This window comes from Piliocolobus tephrosceles, chromosome 5, assembly GCF_002776525.5.
Source record: "Piliocolobus tephrosceles isolate RC106 chromosome 5, ASM277652v3, whole genome shotgun sequence".
NCBI classification, from domain to species: domain Eukaryota; kingdom Metazoa; phylum Chordata; class Mammalia; order Primates; family Cercopithecidae; genus Piliocolobus; species Piliocolobus tephrosceles.
In genome coordinates this window covers 150,585,836-150,598,433 of record NC_045438.1, presented here as the reverse complement: position 1 = coordinate 150,598,433, position 12,598 = coordinate 150,585,836, and the positions used below count along the sequence as shown (strand labels likewise).

Genomic DNA, 12,598 nt, shown 5'->3' with positions numbered 1-12,598 from the left:
TCCAGCTCTTCCATTCACTCAATCTGTGAGTTCGGACATGCTGTTTCATCTCTCTGAGTCTCATTTCATCATCAAGAAAACATAAACAATAATCTGACAGGTCTGCTTTGAAGATTACAGCATTCATTCCGAGAATGAAATAATGTGTGAAAGTGCTCTGTCAATGTAGACTGACATTCTAACTTTATGTTAATACTGACATTAATTGTTTGTTCATGGTGTGAGTTTTAAATTAGGATTCTGTTTTTAGTTCTCAGTGAGACAGATTTTCTACATGGGTTACAGTGATAAATTAAATCCTGGATTTTTGCAAACTAAAGCAGTATACATGCCAAATTTCATATTAGTGCTTACCTTGGGAGGTTTCCTTAATGATGGAAAAAACAAATTCAGCAGCAGGGATACAGAGGATTGTCAACATAGCAGCCACATCAGAGGGAAACAATGAAAGAGAAAAAACATAAGGTAAATTCAGCACCTTGATAACATGATCTGAAAGATATTCTTCTTCATGAAGATCAGAAGCCAAATTCAAACACATTACTGACTGAAGTTATAAACTCTTAATATTTGCTCAAAAACATGGCATGGACATAATGATTTCTCTCTTGGTTCCATAGAATGAAATCAGACAATCATTCAGATATTTTTAATGATTTTTAAGAAATGCCAATGGCAGAGCATCAAGATAAAGAAAGATGCCACAATCCTTACTGCATGTGATTAAATATTTTTAAATCAATTTTTATATTTAAATTTTTCTTAAATTTTTGTTAAAATATATGCATATTTTCCTTTGATAAATACATATACTCTAATATAATATATGTGGGAGTTTTTCTCATTTAAAAACCATGGTTTTAAATAACTCATATACTTTAACACTGAATAGATATTTAAAAGCAAGTTTCCATTTTTTCCCCACCATCAGCCACACATGCACTTGTTAAAAGGTCTGTTTTTACACGTTAATAACTCAGAAATGACTGAAACTGCATCTGGAAAAAACTCTGAAAAGGAAATAGTTTTCTTTCTTTTCTTCTCCAGAGATGGGGTCTCACTTTGTTGTTCAGGATGGAGTGCAGTGATGCGATCATGGCTCACTGCAACCTTGAACTCCTGGGCTCAACTGATCCTCCTACCTCTGCCTCCCAAATAACTAGGACTACAGGTGTGTGCCACCACACCTGGGTAATTTTTTACTTTCTTAAGAGACACTATGTTGCCCAGGCTGGTCTCAAACTCCAGACCTCAAGCAATCCCCCCACCTCAGCCTCCCAAAGTGCTGGGATTACAGGTGTGAACCACTGCATTTGGCTAGGAAACAAGTTTTCAAGGCAATAAAATGTTAGGTTGACTTGCTTTGTAAATATTTTCTTCATGTACAAAATTAAGGAGCTCAATTATGATTTCTAAGTTATGCAACCCTAAGACAATTCTTGGCCTTCCTGATAGTTACTCTTGATCAACCTCTGATATCCTCAATTCATAAACTGTAAAATTACTATGAAAAAGAAATGGGGGCATTTACCCTATGGCTTTAATCCTTCTTCATAGGAAATAGAATCACGGGGCTCAGAAAATAGATTTTCCAGGGCAGAGGACACAGAAAGGTACACTCAAAAACAGCAGGATGCCTTTTCTCCATCACTGGGTGTGACACTCCTTACAGAGCTCTGAGGGACTCGAACAAAACTGAGAGCTCAGTAGCAGGGGAAAAAAAATGTCCAATCACATGCATAATTCTATACTTTTGAGTGCAGGGAAGAAAAATCATCCCATTCCTATAATGATGAAGTTGAAACATCATTTTCTTGAAATTCCACGAATTAGCTGAAAGAAAATGACCCCTTATTGCCTTATGTCATTCCCTCAGACAGACACAATGGGAATGTGATGTTTGTCTTCAGGTTTTAGAGGGGAACTAGAATAACTGGTATCTCTGGCTGCCATTAAGCAAGTCTCAACATATTTGTATGTCTACCCTTCAAAACAAGATAAACATTTATAGAGGTTATAAATAAAAATGCACAAGTATTTTTAATTATAAGCAAGTCATGGATTTCCATACTGTTAAAAAACTTGAGATTTCTGCCTGCCATGAAAATGTCCTTAAGTGGAAGACTATTCAGAAAGGCCTCAGTTCTAAGTAGGTAGAACAATAATAAAACTTTATGAACCACATTTTTGACTACACCTTCTCATTTTGCTTGCTTTATTCTTTAAAAGCCACGTAAATCACTGCTTTATTTAACAAAGGAAAGAAAAGTCACTTGGGTTACAATAAGGCCATTATATGAAACAGCAGGGACCAAAGGTAATTAAATGTAGGTTTCCCATTTACGTTATGATGAACCCAGTAACCAACGGGGCTGGGACAGACTAGGGGAATCCCAGTGAGCTCTCTGGAATTCTCATATGTGCCCTTTATGCCACAGCCACAGCACAATCATAACCACCACCAGCAGCAATGAACCAGTGCTGGTTTGTAGCCAGTAGTACATTCACCTTCTTAGCCGTCAGCAACAAAATTATCCTTTCTTCACTGACATTCCAAGAAGGTTTTCTTCATTCTTCTTAGAAAACCAATTCTATTTCAGCATTTTAAGCACTTTAAAAGTCTTTATCACTTAGAAGATAGCCCATAACATGGGAATACCAACATAATTCTGCTACCTTCTTTTGTGTTTCTGAGTAAAGACTGCTTGTTAAGAATAAATGGAGACTGGGCAGAAAAGAAAAAAGGGAAGCCACAAAGCTCATCTGCTGCTACTCAGACTTACTCAATATTCAGTTTAGAACAAGGATCCTTGCTACAGAAGGAAAAGTAAACCCTGTAGCACATCAAAACTGTACTTCATTCATTGATATACCCTGTACTTCATTCATTGATATACACTGTACTTCATTCACTGATACACCCTGTACTTCATTCATTGATATACACTGTACTTCATTCATTGATACACCCTGTACTTCATTCATTGATACACCTTATTAAGGTTTGAATGAGGTGATGGGCTGCTCACTCATCCTAATTCAGATTCAAGGTTACTGTCCCAAACTCTAGAGGCTATATGTCCTTCTTTGGTAGTGGTGAAAAAAAAAGTTTCCAGTATCAGTAATACTGACACTATAATCGAATACAGTATGCTATCCTTTAGTGGGGGAAAAAAAAACTCATGTGATATTACAATGTAAAAATAAAAAATTTCATATACATACGAAATCTTAATCTTCATCCCTTTCATATATATAAAGTACTAAAATAAACGTAACAGGCTGAGATGGCTTCAAGGTCCTGGGTTTCTACATAAACAAAACAAAACTTAAATTCAGCCAATCACCTCCAATCACCAGCAGCCAACTGAGCATTAGGCACATAATCAAGAATTTTCCACTGGGACAGTACGAATGAAACAACTGCTCCAACTTTAACCAATCAAATAATTTCTTTGCTTTCCTTCTGAGCTCACCCTACAAAAGCTTTCCCTTCATGACCCTTCAGTGGTGCCCCAAACCCCTTCCAGTTTGGAGCTGCCCAATTCATGAATCACTATCCGCACAAATAAATTCTTTAACATTTTAATGCACCAAGTTCATCTTTTAACAAGTTGAAAAACAAATGAAATGAGAATGAATAATAAAAACATCTATCAGATTCAACACAAACCATATAAACATGTATTTTAAAAATTATGGGCTGGGCACAGTGGCATGCACCTGTAATCCCAGCTACTAGGGAGGCTGAGGCATGAGAACTGCTTGAAACCAGGAGGCAGAGGTTGCAGTTAGCCAAGATCAGGTCACTGCACTCCTGCCTGGGTGACAGAGCAAGACTGCGTCTCAAAAAAAAAAAAAAAAAAAAAAAAAAAGGCCTTTTGTTGATTGTATCAGTCAAAGCCATGACACTTAGTCTACAGACTACTGTTGAGATACCGATGTGGCTTCATTACAGAAAGAGGCAATGATTTTGCTCAGTAAATATCTAGTGAACAAAAAAAGAACATCCCTTGAAACAGACCTAACTGACCCCGACACACAGGTTTGGTTGCTGACTCCTTAGAAAACAGCATTTCATTGACACTTGCCTAAAGGTGTGTTTATTTCTGACTACTCTCCAATGCCCATCCTCCCCTTCATTCTCCAAAACATCCTTGTTTTTAATCATGCGAACTTCTCTAAGTAGTCAAGTATTAGTACTTAGTATATTCCAAGGAAATAAACTAAATACGATTTGACATTTTAGAAGACATTCTAGGTTCCAGGATTTGGAAAGAAAATGAGGGGCAGTTCTTATTTTCTACATTGATAGTAGTTCTATTTTTACAAAACACTGAAGCTCCTCTTCTCTCCCAGGACAAGCAGGTTGATCTCTTTCAGGTCACCTACACCATGAGATTTTACCACACAACTCATGCAATTTACATGCCTTTATCCCACTTTGTCTTTCCACTCTGCCTGATCATACCCGTCCACTCCTGAAGACACAGTTCAAGGCTCAGCTCTCTCAATTCCTCACCAGCCTTGGAGACTACCTTGGCCTTCACTACTTCTAATATCCCAAGACTCCTAGGGTCGACAAAACAGCTTAGCACTTATTGGCACACATAAAGTTCTGTTGCCTTCAGTAACTTTGTCTGCATTTGAGTCTCATATATCTTTAAGATTTAAACCCCTTGAAAACAGAGGCCAGGTCACATGGGTATATAATCCCTGTCCCCAATCCCATCTATTCGTGTAGGGCTGAGTACAGTATAAGAACTCAGAAATAATTCTTTTACATTAGTGAGTTAAATATAATCCAGTTATGAGGATTTACTTAAATCACCACCACAATCCTGCAATTTTGGGGCAAGACTACCCGCATTTAACAGCAGTGAAGACTTCAGAGACTGTCAGAAAATGCAGAATATCTCTGATGACTTACTTAAAAATAATTATTTCTCTAGACCAGCATTTCACAAGCATAGAAATTGAATGGGATGTTAACAAAGGTCAAGCCCTTAAAAAGCTTCTGACATCAACTAAATTGAGAAATGCTGCTGAACACAGTTAAATACGGGTTTCTTTAAGGCAGTACTTTTCAGAGACTTTGACATGCTAATATATGTTGTTACTCTCCTTGCATATTCAATGCAACATTTCAACAGCAGCATTCCCCAAACTTATTTGATCATAGAATTTTCTTGGAGGAGTATATTTTGGGGAAAACATATCAATGATTTTGATAAACAAAAAAGTATTTTAAAGGATGCAATGGGATTTCCATATTGCAACAAATCCAGCAGCTCAATAATCTCAGGTATTGACATAGATAGTACGGCTAAAATTTGAGATGAACAAAAAAAGATTGCTATTAAAAATATACACAATTATCAGAGAAAAATAAGTTTTAAATGACTTTTGAAATATATACTTATGTAAGTGCTTTAAGAGGTACAAACAAAATGGCACAAGAACTCACAGAACAGAGGGATCAAAGCTGAATGCAGGCATGAGGATGTGGTGGTCAAGAAGAGAGGGGACCTGGAAAGGGTCTTCAAAGACAGGGAAGACTCTAACAGGGATGTGGGCCACTTCTAATAGAAGTGATTGTGTTAGCAAAAGTACTTAAATGAAAATATTCTAGGTGTCTTGGCAAGGGTTCAGTTTGATGAGAACAGAGAGTATATTGGCGGGGATGGGTAGGGGGAACACTAGAAAACAGTACAGTTGCCAGGCGGCGTGGCTCATGCCTGTAATCCCAGTAATTTGGGAGGCCAAGGTGGGAGGATCACTCGAGTCCAGGAGTTCAAGACCACCCTAGGCAACACACTAAGACCCCATCTTTACTAAAAATTAAAAAAAAGTAGTAGGTGTGGTGGCTCATGTCTGTAATCCCAGCATTTTGGAAGGCTGAGGTGGGTGGATCACTTGAGGTCAGAAGTTCAAGACCCGCCTGGCCAAGATGGTGAAACCCCATCTCTGCTAAAAATACAAAAATTAGCCAGGTGTTGTGGCACATGCCTGTAATTGCAGCTACTCAGGAGTCTGAGGCAGGAGAATCACTTGAACCTGGGAGGCGGAGGTTGCAGTGAGCCGAGATTGCACCACTGCATTCCAGCCTGGGTGAGAGTGAGACTATGACTTAAAAAGAAAAAAGAAAATGGTAAAGATAAATCGGACCTATAGTGGGACAGGTCTTGAAAAGAGAAGTCTGTATTTAATTTAGTAGGTAGTACAGACCTGGAAAGTTCAATAAGGAGGACTAAAATAAAGGAGGATAAATAGCCTATCGCAACAACAACAGTAAAAATCCTAAACAGCTTAAGTTCTTTCCCCACACTTCATTCTGAAAGATGACTGGGTCAAGGAGTCCTCTGACCACTGTTTACAGCATATTGACTATAATTAGCTACTTAGAAGTTTGGCGGCCAAAGGCTCTGATGTACAATGGCCTACACCAGTCAGTACTTTGAGAGATGTGTGTGATCAGAGAAGTATCTTCTGAACCAGAAATTTCTCTTTCATGTATTAAAATATTTTATTAATTGTTGGAAATGGCTGCAACCTAGATCTGAAAGATACACAGTTAAATGGCATTTGCCTCCTGGAAATTAGTTTAAGGACATATTCCTTATTATGAAGCCTGTGACTGTCAATTCCAACTTGGAGAACTAAACAGGTCATCAAAATCTTCTAAGTCAAACTTGCCCAACCCATGGCCCACGGGCCTCATGGGGCCCAGGATGGCTTTCAATGCAGCCCAACACAAATTTGCAAACGTTATTAAAACATTATGAGATTCTTTGGTGGTTTATTTTTTTTTTTTTTCATTAGCTATCATTAGTATTAGTGTATTTCGTGTGTGGCCCAAGACAATTCTTCTTCTTCCAATGTGGCCCAGGGAAGTCAAAAGATGAGACACCCCTGTTCTAAGCATTCTCCTAATCAGCAAGTATTTATTGAATACCAGCTCCCACAATGCATATTATGAGTGCTTTGAGGGAATATTTAGAGGAATTGGGCATGGTCTCTGACATCCGGAAGCTTAAAACCATGCAGGAGAGACAGATATATACATGTGTAACTAATATTAAGTGGACGGTAATAAGTGTGACAAGAGAGACAGGAATGAAGAGCTATATTCAGTCAACAAACATTTCTCATGCACTTTCTGCCACTCTGTTGGGATACAAAAATAAATCAGTCTTTTTTCTTTCAAACAAGAAACTGATTTTTTATACACATATCACAATACAATATAAAGTGCATAGCAGCTCTCCAAAAAAGCAAGGGATTCACTGGGCAAAGGGGGAATTTTCTTCGAGGAGAAACGCCTGGAGCAGAATTTAGGAGGACTTAATAGGAATTCACCAAGCTGACAAGCCAAAGAAATGTTATCTCAATAGGGGGAATCATCTGTGCAAAAAGCACCAGAGAACACAGCTCATTTGAGGGCCACAGATTGTTCTGTTGCCAAGCTCAGCAGTTAGACTACAGTTAGCAGAGAAGGTGAGACCTGGGATGATGGTATAGGGATGAGGTTCTGTAGGACAGTAGGTACCATTTTCAATCAAGATTTATTAAGTGTAGTTTGGAGGTAAGTTTATATACTTGTGTATCAATAATCTAACATTACCTACATTGAAAACATATAACAAAAGCTTCTATGAATTACAAAAAGTAGAAGGGGTTACATATGCATCTGGAAGAGCCTTTGAAACCTATCACAAGAAGAATGCAAATGTCAAAAACTTTAAGTTCCAAGACAAAGGCTGGTTTGAAAATTTTAAAAAAGAGAGTCATCAGATGATCAAACCTACAATCACTACAGCAACATTTTCTGAATATGTGAAGAGCCTGATTCATTCAAGAGACATGACACCAAGTTTGTTTTGGAAGAATACTGGATAGATCATTCAGAATCTACTAAATTCAAGATATACGCTTAATGTCATTTTCTAATTTTTTTCTCCTAACCCCTTATTTCCTCTAAGACTTTGATCTCACTGCCTGTGGTGCTTTGTTTTGCTTTCTCCTTCCTTCCTTCCCTTTCTTCCTTTTTTTTTTTTTTTTTTTGGAGGAGGCCTCGTTCTGCTGCCTAGGCTGGAGTGCAATGATGTGGTAACAGCCCATTGTAGCCTCAGCCTCCTGGGCTCAAGAGATCCTCCCATCTCAGCCTCCTGAGTAGCTGGGTCTACAGGTGTGCACTACCACACCCAGCTAATTTTTGTATTTTTTTGTCAAGACAGGGTCTTGGCATATTGTCCAGGCTGGTCGTGAACTTCTGGGCTCAAGCAATCCTCCTGCCTCAGCCTCTCAAAGTGAGGCTTAGATTACAGGCATTAGTTACTATTCCTGGGTGCTGCAGTGCTTTTCAAGAACACAATTCTTGCAGCTGGCAAGGGGAAGCTATGGTTCCATGAGAAGACCTGGTAGGGCAAGAATTGAGTAGAGAAGGAAGTAACGTCAGGAGGATGACAGACTGGGAGAAAACAGCAGAGGTAAGAAACTCATGGTCTGGATATAATTCAAGAGTAAAGATGCAGAGGTGCTGGGTGAGATAAGATGCTACAGTCAACAAGTGAAACCTAACATTTCAGAGGTAGCACACTTCAGGGTAGTAAACTCTAACCTGGTCATATAGTATGTCTGTGAATTAGAATGGATGATCATTACTTTAATTAATAGCTAATATTTACTGAGTTCTAATTATGTGCCAGATAGGTTTCTGTTACTAACTGCTTCAACTCACTTAACATATTTAATGACCCTACACATAAAAACTCTTTATTTATCATTTTTCAAATAAAAAATACTGAGGTACAAGGTATAGAGATTGTATGACTTTCACAAGATCACAGTTAATGGCATCACCATGATTCAAATCCAGGCAGTCTCTGGCTGGAGCACACTGTACATGTAACTGCTATTGTATATTGCCTCTCTGGCATCAAAGAATTTGGCTGAGAGCTCTTTCAGCTTAGGCTAGGTATTGATTGGATAGCAATCCATGTGGATATTCAATGATGTGGATCATCCATGCTTACAAGGGTTATCCATGTGGTTAATAGCATGAATTAGCACTTCTGTGTCCTTCATGAATGTGTAGGAGAAACCTACACAGAGTGAACCTCCAAGAAGGAAAGGCATTTATGGGGGGAAAAAAAAAAGGAACTGGTATGACAACATGGAGTTAGAAGGCTGCAAACGACTACTTCCTGCTGAGGTAGTAGGAAACTGAGGGCTGCTGAAGAGGGGTATAAATAAAGCCACAAAAATGTAGACGCAGATGTGCTGGGAGCAAATCCTAGGCAGAAGGACAGCTGGAACAAAGCCAGAGTGCACAGGATATGTTCAGAGAACAGCAGGTAGACAGAATGTAATTGAGAGCCATACAGCTGGAAGAATAGACAAGAACCAAATCGCAGACAGCACTGACTGCCATGATGACTCAGCCTTTTCTCAGAAGAAATTGCCACAGATGGTTTGCGCAATGGGAATGACATGGCCAGATCTGTTTTAGGAGGGTGAGACTCAAGCGTGAATTAAAAGGCCACACCATCTAGAGTCAGCAGTGAGACAACGCACTGGTGAGCCTCTGCCTGGCACCAACTGCAGCCCTCATGGTGTGTTAAGACACTACCGCAAGGACAAAACACAAAGTAGGGCGGAAAGACAGAACACAAAGACAACTTGAAGGAAAAATCTGTAAGATGTGTTGAGTGCTGTGCCCCCTCCACCTAGCCAGTCCACCACGTCTACAAAGATTGAACCACTGCCCCACAGCATGAAGGGACTTTCCACATGGGACTCCAGTAGCAGACCTCGAAGCAGATCTGATGGAATGGATGAAGAAAAAAATGGTTTCAATTCGTTTGATACTTATTATATTGTTGACAGTTTTAAAAATTGATTGAGGCCAGGCATGGTGGCTCATGACTATAACACCAGCACTTTGGGAGGTCACGATGGGAGGACTGCTTGAGCCCAGGAGTTCAAGACCAGCCTGAGCAACATAGTAAGACCTTGTCTCTATTAAAATTGTTTTTAAAAATCAGCCAGGTGTGATGGTACATGCCTGTAGTCCCAGCTATTCAGGAGGCTGAGGTGGGAGGATCGCTTGAGCCCGGGAGATTGAGGCTGCAGTGAGCCATGGTTATGCCACCGCACTCCAGCCTAGGCGACACAGCAAGACTCTGTCTTAAAGAAATAAAATTAAAATGAACTCAAAATACACTTGCAATTTTTAAAAATGCCAATGCTGATATGCCTTCTTTAAAAAAAAAAAAAAAAAACCTGCTTCTTTTTAAAAAATTACCAGTTAATCTATTTTCATTTTCAATAAAACTCAGAAAGAAAAACAACTAATTTTGTACTGAAGTAGATAGACTTGTGGTTTGTTTTTGGACTACTTTGGTATATTTGAACTACTTCCTTCTGGCATAACTATATTTGGCTTAAAGTTCTTCAAGCTATAATGAAGCACAGTGGTGAGGAGTTCAGGATTGGGGGTCAAACAATCCTAGCTCTGCCATGATCTAGCCATGTTGACCTTGGACGAGTTTACTCAACCCGAGTCTCAGCCTCTAAAATGGGAGTAGAAGAGCACTCCTACAGCACTGTTGAGGGATGGCATGAGGTGACGTGGGTAATGCTGTACACCATGAGCATGCAGAGTTACTGCTCAATAAATGTTAGATGCCATTGCTATTGTTACAACAAATATTCCTCCTGAATTATACATGCAAAATGTCAACATCGCTCAAACGAAATTTCATCTAGGAAAAGGGTACTGGGAGTTGAACAATGACAGAATTTCTAAAACAGGGTTCTTTCCTTAAGAAAAAAAGGTTTTTGGCTGGGCTTGGTGGCTCACGCCTGTAATCCCCGCACCTTGGGAGGCCGAGGTGGGTGGACCACCTGAGGTCAGGAGTTTGAGACCGGCCTGGCCAACATGGCGAAATCCCGTCTCTATTAAAAATACAAAAATTAGCCGGGTGTGGTGATGCGTGCCTGTAGTTCCAGCTACTTGGGAGGTCTTGAGGCAAAAGAATCGCTTGAATCGGGAGGCGGAGGTCACAGTAAACTGAGATTGTGCCACTGCACTCTAGCCTGGGCGACAGAGTGAGACTCCGTCTCAAAAAAAAAAAAAAGAGAGAGCGAGAGTGGGGAAAAAAAAAACTCTGGAAAGAATTACATAAATATGTATAAAGTTGGACATATTTATAAGAACTAAATTATGATACGAATTTCTTTAGAAAAGAGCCAAGAGCAATATGTTACAAACACTTCAGGACAACCACCCCTGACATCTGGTCTCACATACAGCCACACCTACATGCAAGGTACAATACAGCTCCATGACAGTGAAACTGAGGCCAAGGTAGCTGACAAAATGGACATAGGAATAATAGTCTAAAATGTAACAATAGTCCGTATTTAAAAATAGATCCAATATTATAAAATTTGCATTTACTTCCCAATTTGGTAAGTAGTGAGTATCGCCCATATCGCTAGCTAGAGAACCTGGCAGTACTGTCTCATGACCTGAAAAGCTGGCAATAAAAGGTGAAGCAAACACATGGTCTACATGTATATTTCCAAAATTAGAAACAGAAACCAAGGGAGCAAACAGCTTTCAGTTTCCTTTCCCAAAACAACTTGAATTTCCAACTGAGTACCAAAAAGTAGGATCTTATTACCAATGTAAGAGGTATCCTACAGGCCAGAATCAAGCATTTATAGTTTAATAGTTTGACTACTGAAATGAATAGGGAGACAAGATTTTTTTTTTTTTTTAATTAACTGTTGGTTTTTGTCAAAAATGTTTTCTGCAATAAAGATGTGTCAACTGTTTAACAGAAGCAATAAACTTCTGAAATAAAGTCAGTAACAGCAAAGTCTTAAAATTCTCACCACAGGGTTTCTAATAAATTCAAGGGTTTTTTTTTGGTTGTCGTTGTTGTTTTGAGACGGAGTCTGGCTCTGTCACCCAGGCTGGAGTGCAGTGGCGCGATCTCAGCTCACTGCAAGCTCTGCCTCCCGGGTTCATGCCATTCTCCTGCCTCAGCCTCCCAAGTAGCTGGGACTACAGGTGCCTGCCACCATGCCCAGCTAATTTTTTTGTATTTTTAGTAGAGACGGGGTTTCACTGTGTTAGCCAGGATGGTCTCGATCTCCTGACCTCGTGATCTGCCTGTCTTGGCCTGCCAAAGTGCTGGGATTACAGGCTTGACCCACCACGCCCGGCCTAAATTCAAGTTTTATAAGTTAATTTCATTATTTTAAAACTCTGATAATCCCAAAAACTCTTTTAGAGGTATAATAGTTCATAAATATAATACAATGAAATTCTAAGGTTTTCAATCAGTATTTTTCTTTCTGCACTGTGCACACTATCTGGCACTCAACAAGACTCAAGTTTTGACATATAGGCCAAACCATCTCCACTGACTGAGGGGTGAAACCCAGAGTAGTGACCCTCCACCACTGACCACAGCCCTTTGGGTGTGCATCAAATGCCTTGCAAATAATTTGTATTCAAACAATTCTTGTGAAAGGACTCAGTCAACCTATCAGTGAGTTACCAACCTCTCCTGATATCAGGTTC

General features: G+C 39.5%; 1 protein-coding gene across 7 annotated transcripts in view; it reads right to left on the bottom strand.

The window, feature by feature from the left end:
• Positions 1-12,598, bottom strand: part of KIF13A (kinesin family member 13A) — a 234,948-nt gene that overhangs the window by 142,179 nt on the left and 80,171 nt on the right. For all 7 annotated transcript variants that reach the window (XM_023209795.1, XM_023209787.1, XM_023209789.1 and 4 more), the window contains exon 3: positions 355-367. In XM_023209795.1, coding sequence (XP_023065563.1) covers positions 355-367 — 13 coding nt within the window. The remainder of the gene's footprint in view (positions 1-354; positions 368-12,598) is intronic.